Source organism: Rhinopithecus roxellana, chromosome 19, assembly GCF_007565055.1.
Source record: "Rhinopithecus roxellana isolate Shanxi Qingling chromosome 19, ASM756505v1, whole genome shotgun sequence".
Lineage (NCBI taxonomy): Eukaryota > Metazoa > Chordata > Mammalia > Primates > Cercopithecidae > Rhinopithecus > Rhinopithecus roxellana.
The window spans coordinates 25,364,397-25,382,869 of NC_044567.1; the positions used below are offsets into that span (position 1 = coordinate 25,364,397).

General features: G+C 39.2%; 1 protein-coding gene across 6 annotated transcripts in view; it reads left to right on the forward strand.

Moving 5' to 3' along the window:
* TRIM37 (tripartite motif containing 37) overlaps nt 1-18,473 on the forward strand; it is a 125,686-nt gene that overhangs the window by 77,010 nt on the left and 30,203 nt on the right. For all 6 annotated transcript variants that reach the window (XR_004055020.1, XM_010376828.2, XM_030923391.1 and 3 more), the window contains 4 exons: nt 849-1,157; nt 12,729-12,857; nt 14,337-14,526; nt 17,819-17,937. Coding sequence is in view for 5 of the 6 variants with exons in the window: in XM_010376828.2 (XP_010375130.1) it covers nt 849-1,157; nt 12,729-12,857; nt 14,337-14,526; nt 17,819-17,937 (747 nt within the window). In the remaining variant the exon portion in view is untranslated. The remainder of the gene's footprint in view (nt 1-848; nt 1,158-12,728; nt 12,858-14,336; nt 14,527-17,818; nt 17,938-18,473) is intronic.

Below are 18,473 nucleotides of genomic sequence, written 5' to 3' on the forward strand. Positions count from 1 at the left end.
TTGTCAGATTAACTTCAAATTCATGTTCTTAACCATGTAAAGGAGTATTAAAAGGTATCAGGTAATCTAGTTGAACCAGATTTTAAGGTACATACAGTGGTAAGTAGAACTAGAAAGTCATGTTGGGTCCATTTTATGAAAGGACTTACATGCTAGCCGGAGGAATTTATTCATAGTAGGCATGAAGAGCCATTGTTTTATTTTAGAAGTGGTTAGATTCAGACTGTATTTCAGAAAGCTTACAATTCTGAGAAAATTATCAGAAATGGAAGTTCAGTCAGGGTATTGCCAAGCCTAGCTAATCAAAAAAATTTTTTTTGTACAGATAGGATGTCACTATGCTCCCCAGGCTGATGTTGAACTTCTGGCCTCAAGCAGTTCTCTCACCTCAGTCTCCTGAAGTGCTGGGATTACAGGCGTAAGCCACTGCGCCTGGCCAGCAATACATATTTTAAATATAATGTTATATATGGCAGATTTAACAAAGTATTTGGCTTCTAGATTTTCTTTGTCGTTTTTTTCAGTTATAAACATAATAAAAGCTCTGCAGAAAGTTTTAGAAAAGTGGAGAAGTTTAAAGAAGAAAGCACAAGGCAGTGGGGCAGCTTTTAAACTTTTAGAATTAAATGTGTAATTCAAATTTGAGTATGATGTGACTCAGATTCTAACTGAAGGTGTGAATAAGTTAGGATTCTTTATTTTCATTAACAGAATTCAGTGCATGTTTTATTGTTGATATCAAGTAAAGCGCCCTAGCTTATTTTACACATCAAATTTGCATATATTCATGTACAAATGATTTCATGAATATTAACGTTTGTTAACATGACTTGTCAATTTCTCCGAAGCATCATATTCTCGAAAAGATAAAGACCAAAGGAAGCAGCAGGCAATGTGGCGAGTGCCCTCTGATTTAAAGATGCTAAAAAGACTCAAAACTCAAATGGCCGAAGTTCGATGTATGAAAACTGATATAAAGAATACACTTTCAGAAATAAAAAGCAGCATTGCCACTTCTGGAGACATGCAGAAAAGCCTTTTTTCTGCTGACCAGGCAGCTCTGTCTGCATGTGGAACTGAAAACTCTGGCAGATTACAGGATTTGGGAATGGAACTCCTGGCAGAGTCATCAGTTGCCAATTGTTACATACGAAACTGTAAGTAATATATTCCTAGTGTCATTTCTCCACATGTTATATGGGAAACTAGATGACTGTTTTTTTCAAAAGAATAATATTTAAATACCTCTATTCCAGTGAATTAAGACTACAAATACATGTGACTTTTTTCCTCATCCAAAATTGATTCCGTATATTTTTACTATATAGTAGAGCTAACATTTCTTGATTGTTTACTCTGTATTTGGCAATCAACACGACAAAATTCTTAACATCATAGATCTTGTATTCTAGTAATGGGAATCAGACATTAAAATGTGTAAAGAAATCAAGATCATTTCAGTGGGTAAAAGGTGCTGTGAAGGAAACAACCGAGGAGTGGGATGGGAGGAGCAGATGAGACATGTTCTTTTGGGGTAGTCAGAGAAAGTCTTTGTGAGGAGGCAGCCCTTGACCTGAGACCTGAAGGTTAGGAAGGTGGCAGCTATTTAGAGATCTAAGGCAAGCAGTGTTCTGGGTAAACAACGGAAAATGCAGAGTCACTGACACGGTATTTATTTTGCGTATTTGAAGGATTGAAGGAAAACCAGTATGACAAAGAAAGCAGAGAGAGGAGACTAGCAGGAGATGAAGTCAGAGAGAGGTAGGCAGAATTTAGATCAGGGAGAGTCTTGTAAAACCTCAAAAAGGAGTTCAAGTTTTATGATGTAAGGAGGAAGCCTCTGGAGAATAAAAATAGGGGATGTTTATAATCTGATTTACACTTTACAAAATGACTTTGCTTGTTGTGTGGAGAAGGGTCTGAAAAGGGTTGAGGACAGGAGTTGTGAGACCAGGAACAGCCTATTACATTATCTTGTGTGAAATATGATGGCATTTTCTGGAGTTATAATAGTGGATAGAGGACTTACTCACAGGCCAGCAGCCTTTCTGACTGAGGTTTCCATCTTTCTTAGTTCTCTTAAGGATGTGCTGTTCTCTTCTAGATGCATAGGAGGGAAGTTAATCCAGTCTTAGATCAGCAGGGCTGAGTTCTTTCTCAGAACCATAGTTGAAAAAGCCTAAATAGAGTTTTAGGAAAAGTAAGAAACTAAGAATTATGATTAAGTTTTGGCCTAAGCAACTTAGTAGCCAGTGGTATCATTTATTGAGAAGCAAATAAGATAAGAAGCAGGTTGTGGGGCTTGGGAGGAGGTAAGGGCAGAAAGTTGGGTATTCTTTTTTAAACATGTTAAATTTGAGACACCTGCTAGATATCCTAGTAAAATGTCATAGACACACGAATGGTACACAAGTTTGACACTCAGAGAGAGGTCAATGCTGGATATAAACAGTTGGAAGTCAATAGTGTTTTATATTATTTAAATCCAGAGGACTGAATAGGTCAAGTTTGGAGGGAGTTTCAATGGAGAAGCAAAATTTTGACTCTGTGGCACTTAAACAAAGGTCTGATAAATAGGAGAGGCCAGCAAGGGAAGCTGAAAGAGCAATCATTAAGGTAGGAGAAAAACTAGAAGGGATAATATGTCAAAAATCAAAAATAATGCATCTCAAGAAGTAGAGTGGTTACCCCTGTGTTAAATATCATTGAGAAGTGTCAAGGCAAGAGGCCAAGTGGCCCTTTTAAGAACCATGCCCATGGAGTAGTGTAGCAGAAGAGCGAATGAGGTCAGGGACCAGAGCGCAAATGCGCAACTTCTTTAAAAGAAGTTTCACAATGAAGTAGGTAGAAGCTGGAGGAGGCGTGGGGTCAATAGTTTCTTGTTGGCAGGGGTGTCCTTTTTTGTGTCCTCTTCAATTTTTTTCATCTGTGAATTAAACCCATTTTAAAATTGGGTTGAGTTGTTTATTTGTAGTTGACTTTAGGAGTTCTGTATATATTTTAAATATTAATCTTTTATCAATTATATGATTTGCAAATGTTTTCTCCCAGTGTGGGGGTTGCCTTTTCCCTCTGTGGATTGTGTCATTTGACATTTAAAGTTTTTAATTTGAAGAAGCACATTTTATGTGTTTTTCGTTTTGTTCCCTGTGCTTTTGGTGTCATAACCAAGAAAACATTGCCAAATCCATTGTCATGAAGCTTTCTCCTGTTTTCTTCCAAGAGTTTTAGTTCTTGCTTTTAGTCTTACTTTTACTCTTTCATCCATTAGGAATTAAATTTTGTTTATGGTGTCAGGGAAGGGTCTGACTTGCCCATGGATATCCAGTTTTCCCAGCACTATTTGTTGAAAAGATTTTTCTTTCCTCATTGAATGGTTTCAGCACCATTGTCTAAATCATTTGACCATATAGATGAGGGTCTGTTTCTAGGTTCTCTTTGTGTGTGTTGTTTATTAAAATTGGCCGTATTAATGTTTGATAGTGATGTGAATAATCCAGTAAAGATGGGTTGGCAAGGAAATAATTGCAAAATTTATAGAATTCTCTTAATATAAGGAAGACAATTTAGTGGAATGAATAAAGGTTATGAATAGGCCATTAACATAAAAAATACAAATGTACAATAAAAATATGAAAAGATACTTGGCCTCACCTGCTATTCAAGGAAATAGTATATTAAACCAAATGGTATATTAAAACCAAAAGTACAGCTTTTTGAGTGAACTTTCTCAGAAAACCTCTGTTAACATATTTTGCAGATACAGTTGACCCTTGAACAGCACAGGCTTGTTCTACTGTACAGGTCCACTTAATATTCGAATTGTTTTCAACCAGAGGAAGATTGAAAATACAATATTCGGGTGATGCCAAACCTGCATATAGGAAGGCCAACTTTAATATAGGCAGATACTGCAGATCTTACGGTGGGACTTCAGTTGAGGATTTTGGTATATGCAGGGGTCCTGGAACCAACCCCCACGTATTCCAAGGGACAGCTGTCTCTTCCCCGTTGCCACCTTTTTTTCCTGCTGATGACAGAGTTTTAAAATTTTATCCTAGACATCTGTATTAATAATATTCATGGCATTGGGGGTCTTACTATTTTTATTTAGAAGGCTTTTTAACTCCCAAGTTAATAAAAATAACCCTTAATTTCTTCTGGTACTTTTTGTTTTCTGACTTTTTTGCATATAGGTCATTAATTCATGTGAAGTTAATTTTATATGATGCTGTGTGAGGTAAATGGAATGATGTTTTCCCCAAATGAATGAAACATGTTTTTTGAAATATGATGCAGTATGAAATCCATCCTTTATTATAGAGCAGATTCCCAAACATGGTTCTGTTTTTGAACTCAGAGGCTGAAATAAGTGAAATTGCCAGTACTCAAGTTTGGACATACAGAAACAGCAATTTGGTATTGTTTAACCCAGTATTTGTCATGTCCTCTACCAGACTAACACTTTTTGTTAACTACTGTAGTTTTATAGTTTTTAATACTATGATAGGATATGTTTATTCTGTTTTTGTTTTTCAAAATGTTATTGGTAGTTCTTGCACATTTAATCCTCCTCCAAAGTATTTTGACTGGAATTGCTTTACATTTAAAAACTAGTTTGGGGATGCTAGGCACTGTGGCTCATGCCTGTTAATCCCAGCATGATGGAATACTATTGGGGGAGGATGGCTTCTTGAGCCCAGGAGTTCAAGATCACATGGCAAGACCTTAATCTCTACAAAAATAAATTTTTTTGATAAGCCAGTCATGGTGGTATGTACCTGTAATCCCAGCTACTTGGGAGGCTGAGGTGGGAGGATTGCTTGAGGTCAGGAATTTGAGGTGCAGTGAGCCATGATCGTGCCACTACACTCCAATCTGGGCAAGAGTCTTTCTCTCTTAAAAAAAGAGGAGAGAGGCCGGGCGCGGTGGCTCAAGCCTGTAATCCCAGCACTTTGGGAGGCCGAGACGGGCGGATCACGAGGTCAGGAGATCAAGACCATCCTGGCTAACACGTTGAAACCCCATCTCTACTAAAAATACAAAAAATTAGCCGGGCGAGGTGGCGGGCGCCTGTGGTCCCAGCTACTCGGGAGGCTGAGGCAGGAGAATGGTGTGAACCTGGGAGGCGGAGCTTGCAGTGAGCTGAGATCCGGCCACTGCACTCCAGCCCAGGCGACAAAGCAAGACTCCGTCTCAAAAAAAAAAAAAAAAAAAAGAGGAGAGATTAATTTGGGCAATTGATATCTTTTCAGCATCAAAGCATTCGTGTCTAGGAATGTGGTGCTTCTCCATTTATTCAGGTCATCTATTATATTCATATCCTTTTTTAGAATTTTCAGTTTTTTTCATGTAAGTTCTATATATGTCTTGTTAAATTCATTTCTCAACGTATTATATCTCAGGTAGCTATTGTGAGTGAAATCTCTTTTTCTCTCATAGTATTTTCTAATTGTTACTGACATAAAAGACAAAAATATTGATTTTTATGTTTATTCTGTATTCAACCAATGTGGCAATTTTTTTTTTTTTGCGCGATGGGGGATGGAGTTTCACTCTTGTTGCCCAGGCTGGAGTGCAATGGCACAATCTAGGCTCACTGCAACCTCTGCCTCCTGGGTTCAAGTGATTCTCCTTTGTCAGCCTCTCGAGTAGCTGAGATTACAGGCGCATGCCACCACTCCTGGCTAATTTTTGTATTTTTAATAGAGACAGGGTTTCATCGTATTGGTCAGGCTGATCTCGAACTCCTGACCTCAGGTGATCCTCCCATCCATCCAGCCTCCCAAAGTGCTGGAATTACAAGCATGAGCCACCGCACCTGGCCTGGTGAATTTGTTTTATTAACAGTTTTTCAATCAGTTATCTTGATTTTCTGAATATTTATATCATCAGCAGATAATCATAATTTGTTCATTCCTTTTCTGCTTACTTTTTGTATTGCATTGTCTAGGCAGCTATCACAACAGTTTCCTAGTAACAGTGGTAGGATTTTTATAATTTTTCAACTTTATTTAGGAATTCCTTTAGTTTTTTTTCTCATTAAATCTGAGGTTTGCTATATTGCTATAAACCAAATGGTGTATTAAAATTTCAGGCCGGGCGCGGTGGCTCAAGCCTGTAATCCCAGCACTTTGGGAGGCCGAGACGGGCGGATCACGAGGTCAGGAGATCGAGACCATCCTGGCTAACACGGTGAAACCCCATCTCTACTAAAAATACAAAAACTAGCCGGGCGAGGTGGCGGGCGCCTGTAGTCCCAGCTACTCGGGAGGCTGAGGCAGGAGAATGGCGTCAACCCGGGAGGCGGAGCTTGCAGTGAGCTGAGATCCGGCCACTGCACTCCAGCCCGGGCGACAGAGCGAGACTCCGTCTCAAAAAAAATAAATAAATAAAATTAAAAAAAATAAAAAATAAAAATTTCAATAGGTAGTTTTTTGTTTTTGTTTCTTTTTTTTTTTTTTTTTTTTTTGAGACAGTCTTGCTCCGTCACCCAGGCTGGGGTGCAGTGGCCATCTCGGCTCACTGGAAGCTCTGCCTCCTGGGTTCATGCCGTTCTCCTGCCTCAGCCTCCCAAGTAGCTGGGACTACAGGTGCCCGCCACCACGCGTGGCTAATTTTTTTGTATTTTTTAGTAGAGACTGGGTTTCGCCATGTTAGCCAAGATGCTCTTGATTTTCTCACCTCATGATCTACCTGCCTCGGCCTCCCAGAGTGCTGAGATTACAGGCCTGTTTCTGTCAAGTTTAAAAAACCGTGTGCAGTAGCTCACGCCTGTAATCCCAGTACTTTGGGAGGCCGAGTCGGGCAGATTAATTGAGGCCAAGAGTTGGAGACCAGCCTGGCCAACATGGAGAAACCCCTTCTCTACTAAAAATACAAAAAAAATTAGCTGGGCATTATGGCACATGCCTGTAATCCCAGCTACTCAGGAGGCCAGGGCACGAGAATCGCTTGAACCCAGGAGGTGGAGGTTGCAGTGAGCCAAGATTGTGCCACCACACTCCAGCCTGGGTGACGAGTGAGACTGTCTCAAAAAAAAAAAAAAAGAAGTTAAAAAGGTACATCCTTCTATTTCTAGTAACAACAACAATACCAATAATGGCTAACATTTACTAAGTGTTAACTGTGTGCCAGACATTATTCTAACTATTCTAAATCACATGAGTTGACTCACTTAATCTTAACAAGAAGTCTAAGAGGTAAGGTAAGTCAATTTCATTCCCAGTTTACAGACGAGGAAACCAAGGCAGCAGGCATTGAATAATGTTGCTAGTTTCACATTGGTAATTGGCATAGCCAAAAACTTGAACCTCAGAGCCTATGCCCTTCACCCTAACACCAAACTGCCTCTTTAATTACCACGAGAATTTCCTTTCTTTTTAAACTGAAGCTGTTTAGAATTATATCAAATGATGTTTTGACATTTGTCAAAATGATTTACTATTTTGTTCCATTACTTTATTATCATAAAATAAATTATATTATTTTTCTAATGTTGACCATTCTTGAAATACTGGAATGTATCCTATTTAGTTTGGGCCTATAATTAAAAAAAAAACAACACTGCTATATTCAGTTTGCTAATATTTTAGGATACTTGACTACATAGTCATAAGTGAAATTGATCTATTTCATTACATTATCCTTAATCCACTTTAGTTCTAATTCTGTGCTTGTTTTACAGATTAAATTCAGATGTTTTTGTTCTTTTCTATGCTATAAGATTATTTTAACTGTAGATAGTTTGCTCCTATGCTATATTAAACTTTATGTCTGATAAATAGCATTCATAAAACTAGTATAATAACTCTTTCAGAGTTAGAACTTTAACAGCCTTTTTAATTTCTGTGCATTTATTGGTTTCCTCATATTTTTAATTTTTTAATTTTTAATTTTTGTGGGTACATTTTAGGTATATATATTTATAGGATATATGAGATATTTTGATACAGGCTTACAATGTATAATAATCACATCAGGGTAAATGGAGTATCCATCATCTCAAGCATTTATCCTTTGTGTTGAAACAATCCAATTGTACTCTTTTATTTTTAGAAGTACAATAAATTATTGTAGACTGTAGTCACCCTGTTGTACTAACAAATACTAGATATTATTCATTCTATCTAAATACATTTTTGTACCCATTAACCGTCCCCCCAGTCACCCACTACACTCCCTAGCCTCTGGTAACCATTGCTTTATTATCTTGAGTTCAGTTGTTTTAATTTTTAGCCCCCACAAATAAGTGAGAATGTGTGAAGTTTGTCTTTCTGTGCCTGACTTATTTCACTTAACGTAATGATTCCAGTTCCACCTAGGTTGTTGCAAATGACAGGATCTCATTCCTTTTTTATGACTGAATAGTATCCAATGTGTATATGTACCACATTTTCTTTTTTCTTTCTTTCTTTTTTTTTTTTTTTCGAGATGGAGTCTCACTCTGTTGCCCAGGCTGGAGTGCAGTGGCGCAATCTCGGTTCACTGCAACCTCTGCCTCCTGGGTTCAAGTGATTCTCCTGCCTCAGCCTCCCAAGTAGCTGGGACTACAGGCATGCACCACCATATCCAGCTAATTTTTTTGTATTTTTTAGTAGAGATGGGGTTTCATCATGTTGGTCAGGCTGGTCTCGAACTCCTGACCTCAAATGATCCACCTGCCTCGGGCTTCCAAAGTGCCAGGATTATGGGCGTGAGCTACCACGCCCAACCCACATTTTCTTTATCCGTTTGTCTGTGGATCTTAGGTTGCTTCCAAACCATGGTTATTGTGAATAGTGCTGTAGTAAACATGGGACAGCAGATATCTCTTTGATATACTAATTTGCTTTCTTTTGGGTATATAACCAGCAGTGGGATTGCTGGATCATATAGTAGATCTATTTTTAGTTTTTTTGAGGAACCTCCAAACTGTTTTCCGTAGTGGTTTTACTAACTTGCATTCCCATCAATGGTGTATGAGAGTTGCCTTTTCTCTACATCCTCACCAGCATTTGTTATTGCCTGTGTTTTGAATAAAAGTCATTTTCACTAGGATGAGATGGTATCTTATTGTAGTTTTGATTTGCATTTCTCTGATGATCAGTGATGTTGAGCACTTTTTTCATATGCCTGTTTGCTATTTGTATGTCTTCTTTTGAGAAATGTCTATTCAGATTTTTTGCCCATTTTTAATCAGATTATTAAATTTTTTCCTGTAGAGTTGTTTTAGATCCTGGTCATTAATCTCTTGTCAGATGTGGTTTTCTCATACTTCTTCTGCTACCTAAGTCAGTTACTATAGTTTTTGAAGAAAACCTGATTATATTTAGGTCTTTAAATTTATTGATATACAGTCATTTATTCTGTTTTCTGAAATTTTTAAAACTTTTCGTGCATATGGGGTGTTAACTTCTTTTTCACTTGTTTTATTGCTTACTTGTGGTTTTTTTTTTTTCTCCTTTGATTTGACCTGCTCAAGGGATTTGCTAATTTTGTTCATTTCCTCAAAGACTATGTTCTTAGATTTATTTCATACGTTCTCTTTTACCATTTCATTACATTTCTGCTTTTGTCTTTGTTAATACTTTTTTTGAGACAAGAGTCTCACTCTGTCCGCCAGGCTGGAGTACAGTGGCGCGATCTTGGCTCACTGCAACCTCCATCTCCTGGGCTCAAGCAATTCTCTTGCCTCAGCCTCCCGAATAGCTGGGATTACAGGTGTGTGCCACCATGACTGGCTAATTTTTGCCTTTTTAGTAGAGCCGGGGTTTCACCATGCTGGCCAGGCTGGTCTCAAACTCCTGACCTCAGGTAATCCACCCACTTTGGCCTCCCGAAGTGCTGGGATTACTGGCACGAGCCACTGCGCCCGGCCTATTAACACTTTTTTCCTTAACTGATAATTCGTTTATCCTTTTAGTGGAGAAACTGGTCATCATTTTTCCTAAGTCTAGAACATTTATCTAAGTCTAAGAACATTTTCATTAACCCTCTCCCTACAGCTCCAAATCCAAACCCAAAGAGTCATTCCCCATCTTCCCTTCCTCCTATCTTTTGGTAACCACTAATCTACTTATTCTCTATGGATTTTTCTTCTTCTGGATTTTTTTTGAGATGGAGTCTCACTCTGTCGCCCAGGCTGGAGTGCAGTGGCACAATCTTGGCTCACTGCAAGCTCCGCCTTCTGGGTTCACGCCATTCTCCTGCCTCAGCCTCCTGAGGAGCTGGGACTACAGGTGTGCACCACCACGTCCAGCTGATTTTTGTATTTTTAGTAGAGACGAGGTTTCACCATATTGGCCAGGATAGTCTTGATCTCTTGACCTCATGCTCTGCCCACCTCGGCCTCCCAAAGTGCTGGGATTACAGATGTGAGCCACCGCACCCAGCCTGGACTTTTCATATAAATAGACTCATACCATATGAGGTCTTATGTCTGGCTTATTTCACTTAACACAGCCCTTTCAAGGTTCATCCATATTGTGACATATATTTATTCCTTTTTATGGCAGCATGATATTTTATTGTATGGCTGTACCACATACTATTTATCCACTCTTTAGTTGATGGATATTTGGGTTGTTTCTACTTTTTGGCCATTATCAGTAGTGCTGCTATGAACATTCATGTACAGGTTTTTGTTTGGACATATGGTTTTGTTTGAGTATATACTTAGAAGTGGAATTAATGGGTTACATGACAACCGTGTTTAACTTTTTGAGGAACTACCGGTGCCAGAATATTTTCCAAAGTAGCTGCATCATTTTATATTCCCAGCAACAGTATATGAGAGCTCCAGGTTTTCCACACCATTGGCAGCACTTGTTATTGTCCCTCTTTTTTTCTTTGCCCATTGCATTGTCTTGGCATCCTTGTCAAAAATCAGTGGACCATAAATGTAAGGGTTTGTTTCTAGACTCTCAGTTCTGTTTTGATGATATATATGTGTATATGGCAGTACCACATAGTCTTGATTACTGTAGTTACAGTAACTTTTGAAATCAGAAGTGAGTGTTCCATTTAAGATTATTTTGGGTATTGTGGGTCTCTTACATTTTCTTTTTTTTTTTTTTTTTGAGACGGAGTCTCGCTCTGTCGCCCAGGCTGGAGTGCAGTGGCCAGATCTCAGCTCACTGTAAGCTCCGCCTCCCGGGTTTATGCCATTCTCCTGCCTCAACCTCCCGAGTAGCTGGGACTACAGGCGCCCGCCACCTCGCCCGGCTAGTTTTTTGTATTTTTTAGTAGAGACGGGGTTTCACCGTGTTAGCCAGGATGGTCTCGATCTCCTGACCTCGTGATCCGCCCGTCTCGGCCTCCCAAAGTGCTGGGATTACAGGCTTGAGCCACCGCGCCCGGCCGGGTCTCTTACATTTTCAAATAGATTTTAGGATTAGCTTGTCAGTTTCTGCAAAAAAAAAAAAAAAAAAAAAGAAAGAAAAAAAAGAAACAGCTATGATTTTTACAGAAATTATGTTGAATCTGTAGATCAATTTTAAGAATATTGCTTTGTTAACAGTATTAAGTGTTCCAATCAGTGATGAACATAGGATGTCTTTGCTGTTGTCTCTATTTACTTTCAACAATGTGTGGTGGTTTTCAGTAAACAAGTCTCACATTTCTTTTGTTAAATAAATTCCTAAGTATTGTAATTGTATTTTATGCTATTAAAAATGAAATTGTTTTCTTAACTTCATTCTCACATTGTCTGCTAGTGCAGAGAAATACAGTAAGTTATTTTGTCTTATATCCTGCAACCTTGCTAAACCTGTTTATTATCTATTAATGAATTTCTTCTGCTTTTTTTGTTGTTCTTTTTTACAATTTTATTTTTGTTCTTTTTTAAAAATTTATTTTTAAAAAAGATTTATTTAACTTACAGATTTGCAGGCTGAATTCAAGGGCAGGTCCCTGCCTTCTGGCAATAGCATTCTTGCTTGCTTATTTTTATTGTTTTCCTGGTTTTTGAATCTATGCATATTAGGTCATATAGTCCCTTTTTTTGCTAATTAATTCATTTTAAGGCTATACATTTTCTTTTCACTACGGGTTTGGCGACAGACATTTTGATTTGAAGTACCATGATTGTAATTTGTTTCTAACTCAGCATTGATTTTCTTTTTAATCCAATAATACTTAACAATTTCCAAATGTTTGATGGGTTATATTTTTGTTAATAGTTTAACTGCATTGAAATTTGTATGATTTTTCTTATGGAGCTTACAAATAATCTTTTAAGTAGTCTTTTAAGTTAAGATTTTACAGGCTGAGTGTGGTTGGCTCACGCCTGTAATCCCAGCACTTTGGGAGGCTGAGGCAGGTGGATCACCTGAGGTCAGGTGTTCGAGACCAGCCTGGCCAACATGACAAAACCCTGTCTCTGCTAAAAATACAAAAATTAGCTGGGCTTGGTGACGGGTGCCTGTAATCTCAGCTACTTGGGAGGCTGAGGCAGGAGAATTGCTTGAACCCAGGAGGTGGAGGTTGTAGTGAGCCAAGATTGCTCCATTGCACTCCAGCCTGGGCAACAAGAGCAAGACTCCGTCTGAAAAAACAAAGATTTTGCTCCACAAGCAACAAGATGGGAATGTTTTATAACCAGTTGGGGCTACAGAATGTTTTTTATTTTTAGACAGTAGAGAGAACAGCTTCCATGCAAGGTAAGATTAAAACATTTTCTGACGGACTAAATAGTAAGTTTTATGTTGTTGTATCCTATTCAGAGGTGTTCTTAAATGTCTTTGCAGCCACAAATAAGAAGAGTAATTCACCCAAGCCAGCTCGATCCAGTGTAGCAGGTAGTCTATCACTTCGAAGAGCAGTGGATCCTGGAGAGAGTAGTCGTTCAAAGGGAGACTGTCAGACTCTGTCTGAAGGTAAATTTGAGGGATTCAGAATGTACTTTTAGTGGGGTAGATATTTATTACCTGAAATTGATGTTATCATGGAGCTTTAGATCTTGAAGGGTACCAAAAATGCTAACGTTGGATTTGAAAGTTTCTTTTTTTGAAACAGGGTCTCACTTTGTCACCCAGGCTGGAGAGCAGTGGTGCGATCTTGGCTCACCGCGGCCTCGACCGGTGGTTTAAGCGATCCTCCTGCCTCAGCCCCACCAAGTAGCTGGGACTACAGATGTGCACCACTATGCCTGGCTAATTTTTGTATTTTTTGTAGAGACAGGTTGCCCCGGCTGGTCTTAAACTCCTGAGCTCAAGCAATCCTCCTACCTCAACCTCCCAAAGTGCTAGGATTACAGGAATGAGCCCCACCGCACCTGGCCCGAAAGTTTCTTGATCTCACAACAGAACAGACCCTTAACAAAATACAGCCATTAGACTATGTATTCTAAACTCCTTGATTTTTTTTTTTTTTATTTTTGTTGTTTTCCTGAGATAGAGTCTTGCTCTGTTTTCTAGGCTAGGGATGCAGTGGTGCAATCATAGCTCACTACAGCTTTGACCTCCCAGACAAAAGTGATCCTTCCACCTCAGCCTCCCAAGTAGCTGGGACCACAGACACAGACACATGCAGCCGTACCTGGCTTTTTTTTTTTTTTTTTTTTTTTGCCAAGATGGGATTTCGCTACATTGCCCAGGCTGGTCTTGAACTTCTGAGCTCAAACAGTCTTCCTGTCTCAGCCTGCTAAAGTGTAAAATTATAGGTGTGAGCCACAACACTTGGCCTGGACTCCTTAATTTTAAATGTCTGGCATTAAAAAAAAAAAAGGGATATGTTTCAAAATTATTTTTGGAGTGTTTTTTTCTTTTTTGAGATGGAGTTTTTTGCTCTTGTTGCCTAGGCTGGAGTGCAATGGTACAATCTTGACTCACCACAACCTCTGCCCCCCGTGTTCAAGTTATTCTCCTGCCTCGGTCTCCCGAGTAACTGGGACTACAAGTGCACGCCACCACGCCCAGCTAATTTTTGTATTTTTAGTAGAGACGGGGTTTCACCACGTTGGCTAGGCTGACCTTGAACTCCTGACCTCAGGTGATCCATCCGCCTTGGCCTCCCAGAGTGCCAGGATTACAGGCATGAGCCACCATGCCCGGCCTATTTTTGAAGTTTTTATGTAGTTTTAAAATTATATATATAGTGAGATTTTCTAATATAACTGAGAGAGACCTTCCATGTTTATTTGCCTTCTTTCTGATTATCCCTCCTTTTTTTTTTTTTTTTTTTTTTGAGTCTTGCTCTGTTGTCCAGGCTGGAGTGTAGCACAATCTCGGCTCACTGCAACCTCTGCCTCCCAGGTTCAAGTGATCCTCGTGTCTCAGCCTCCCAAGTAGCTGAGATTACAGGCGCACACCACCATACCCAGCTAATTTTTGTATTCTCTCTTCCTTTTTTTGAAGGCTCCCCAGGAAGCTCTCAGTCTGGGAGCAGGCACAGTTCTCCCCGAGCCTTGATACGTGGCAGTATCGGTGATATTCTGCCAAAAACTGAAGACTGGCAGTATAAAGCTTTGGATTCAGATACTTTTGTGGTTGCAGTTTTCAGTGGCTTGCCTGCTGTTGAGAAAAGGAGAAAAATGGTCACCTTGGGGTAAATTAAGTTGTTTTGTATATGTAATGGTATAATAGCTAATAGCTTTGTTTGGAACTTTAAGTTTGCATCATGATGAACAAATTAATTTCTACCTTGTTAATTTTTTAGTGGACAGAAAATACATGTATTGCACTAAATTTTAACTTTTTTTTTTTTTTTGTTAAACAGAGCCTCGCTCTGTCACCCAGGCTGGAGTGCAGTGCCGTGATCTCAGCTCACTGCAACCTCTGCCTCCCAGGTTTAAGCGATTCTCCTGCATCAGCCTCCCAAGTAGCTGGGATTACAGGTGCCCGCCACCACACCTTGCTAATTTTTGTACTTTTAGTAGAGACAAAGTTTCGCCACGTTGGCCAGGCTGGTCTTGAACTCCTGAGACCTCAAGTGATATGCCCACCTTGGCCTCCCAGAGTGTTGGGATTACAGGCGTGAGCCACTGCACCTGCCCTAAATTTTAACTTTTTAAAGTATCAGAGGTTTTACTTTTTTTTAATGGGATGAGATAGTACTTTTTTTAATGAGATGAGATAGTACTGGAAGTTTAGTTTAGATATGTTGTAGCTCATTTTCAGAGTTAGAGCTCATTTTCACAATGATACGTAACCTTACCTGAACTCTGCCTTGTAAATTTGTGTGTGGTGGGGGGAAGGTTGTCAGCTTTTTTTGGTTTTTAGTTTTTTTTTCAGTCCTATACTTGTCAAAAATGTTAGTGTCGGGCTATATTACATGTCACAGGCATTTATATATATTTTGTATGAAACAAAGCACTGACAGCAACTTTAACACTGCTTTTCTGCTTTTATGTCACCTTTCTTCTCTCCTCTTATCAAAGTATCCTCAAAACTTATATTTGGAATTTTCCAAAAGGATATATAATAGTTAACACCTTTATCTCTCCCCTAGGAGACATAAACTCAAATCCCAGGCATGGCAATTAAACTTCCATCTATTCAAAAGATAGAGTGATTATGGATGTTGGCTATGGATGTGACAGATCATGAGCCATTAATATCCATCTGCTTATCTATTTTATGGATATTAAACCTATTTCTAAATTTAAACAATGAAATAGTTCTATTTTGGAGACTCTGAAAAGAATTTTACCTCAATTGGAGAAAGATTAACACCCTTTAAGTTTACTTAATTTTATATAGTCAAGGTGTCTGGCTCATTACCAAAACTCCAAGATTGGCTGGTGATTTAGCTTTCCTTTGCGGCTCAAGTTTCAGTAGTAGAAAGATGTTAAAATCACTGGAGATTGTCTTTTCTTCCCTACCTACTAGCTAGCCTGATGTTTTATACATTTCTTCAAATTAAAGCTGCAACTAGCTTCTATATTGTATTTGCTATGGAGATATTTTTATCTGCCTTTAGTCATCACAGTTAAATATACATGAACTTAGTTTTTTTTTCTAGAGTGTAAAATCCTGTACAAGTGTCTACAGCTCTTAGCTATGATCCTCATTTTGCAGTTGATTTTATCTACCAGCCTGGTTCATGTAGATGCTGTCCAGCTCATGTCTTTTTTTCCCTGCCTGATTTAAAGTAGTGTAAGCAAAAAGTTTAAATACTAATGAAAGGCTGGGCACAGTGGCACACACCTGTAATCCCAGCACTGTTGGAGGCTGAGGTGGGAGGATTGCCTGAGCCCAGAAATTTGAGAACAGCCTTGGCAACATAGCAAGACCTTGCCTCTGTTTATTTTTTAAATAAAAATAAATATTAAATACTAATGATAAGTGTTTCATAATGAAAGGAAAAAAGAATAAGTGAAAAGTTTCCCATCCTTATCTCCCACAACCTAGTTTTCCTACCCCCTGCCCCACACACATTCATGCTGTTCTTAATTTTTCATGTATGCTGTGTCTTCTCGGTTTTTGTGTGTATTTAAGGAACTGTGACTATGTAGCTTTTTTAATACAAAAGGTGTACTTTGATTTCTCATTCAATAATATCTCTCAGGCCAGGCACCGTGGCTCATACCTGTAACCCCAGCACTTTGGGAGGCTGAGGTGGTCAGATCACTTGAGGTCAGGAGTTCGAGACCAGCCTGGCCATCATGGTAAAACACTGTCTCTACTAAAAACAAAGTACAAAAATTGTCGGCGTCATGCTGGACACCTGTAATCCCAGCTACTTGCAAGGCTGAGGCAGGAGAATCACTTGAGCCCAGGAGGCAGAGGTTGCAGTGAGCTGAGATCACATCACTACACGCTAGCCTGGGTGACCGACTGAGACTCCATCTCAAATAATAGTAATAATAATATATCTTAAAAGTCTTTCCCTCTTAGAACATATTATTTAAAACTTCCATTTATAAGTTAAAATTTTATTGAGCTAATTATAGGTTCACATGCAGTTGTAAGAAATAATGCAGAGACATCTTGTGTACTTTTCTCCCCTAATAACATTTTGCAAAACTGTAGTACAATATCACAACCAGGATACTAACATTGATATAATCTACCATTTCATTACTTTTTTGTGAATATTTAGTGAAATTTTAAAATTTTATTTTATTTTTTATTTATTTGTTTTTATTTTTATTTTTATTTTTATTTTTGAGACGGAGTCTCACTCTGTCGCCCAGGCTGGAGTGCAGTGGCCAGATCTCAGCTCACTGCAAGCTCCGCCTCCCGGGTTTACGCCATTCTCCTGCCTCAGCCTCCCGAGTAGCTGGGACTACAAGCGCCCGCCACCTCGCCCGGCTAGTTTTTTATATTTTTTAGTAGAGACGGGGTTTCACCGGGTTAGCCAGGATGGTCTCGATCTCCTGACCTCGTGATCCGCCCGTCTCGGCCTCCCAAAGTGCTGGGATTACAGGCTTGAGCCACCGCGCCTGGCCTATTTATTTTTTTTGAGACAGAGTCTTGCTCTGTCGCCCAGGCTGCAGTGCAGCAGTGCAATCTCAGCTCACTGCAACCTCTGCCTCCTGGGTTCAAGCAGTTCTCTGCTTCAGCCTCCCGAGTAGCTGGGATTACAGGCTCCCACCACCACACCTGGCGAATTTTTGTATTTTTAGTAGAGACAGAACTTCACCATCTTGTCCAGGCTGATCTTGAACTCCTACCTCAGGTGATGCACCCGCCTTGGCCTCCCAAGGTGCTGGGATTACAGGCATGAGCCACTGCACCTGGCCCTTAGTGAAATATTTTAAGATAAAATTTGAAATTTATTATTAAACACCAGAGCACGTACCCTACTTAGTTTGGTGCTCAGTTCAAAAAGAAAATATAGATTATTGTGTCACTTACTAGTTACATAAAAATACCAAGTTGTTTTCTTCTTTGAGGGCTAATGCTAAAGGAGGTCATCTGGAAGGACTGCAGATGACTGATTTGGAAAATAATTCTGAAACTGGAGAGTTACAGCCTGTACTATCTGAAGGAGCTTCAGCTGCCCCTGAAGAAGGTAAGGAATGATAAACTTGTAAGTAAGCAGGAAATGAGAATTCTGTCCCTTTTTTGGTGGTGGGTGGTGGTGGTGGTGGTGGTGGTGGTGGTGGTGGTGGTGGTAGTGGTAGTGGTAGTGATAGGGATAGGGAGTGGTTGGTTTAATGGAAACATTACTGAGATCTGCTATTCGACATGCTTGATCTGAACACAACATTCCTTGTGCTACTGAATTTGATTTGCTAAGATTTTAAATACAGAGGAAGGCAAAATGAATAAGTTACTACATAAAAGGACAGGCCTTACTAGAACAGGCATTTGTATGGGGAAAATATCTGCATATAGTTCATCTGTTCAGTCAATAAATATATTAAGGCACCTACATACCATGCATTGAATTTTTGCTAGATTTATTAATACAAAGTTGAATTAGATATGTTCACAATCTAATGGGGGAAGATGTGCCCCAGAATGACTAATTAGAATAGTAAATGGTAAGTATTTTTCAGTCAGTCTTAGTGTCTGCAGATTGCTTTTTTTCTTCTTAAAGAAGCA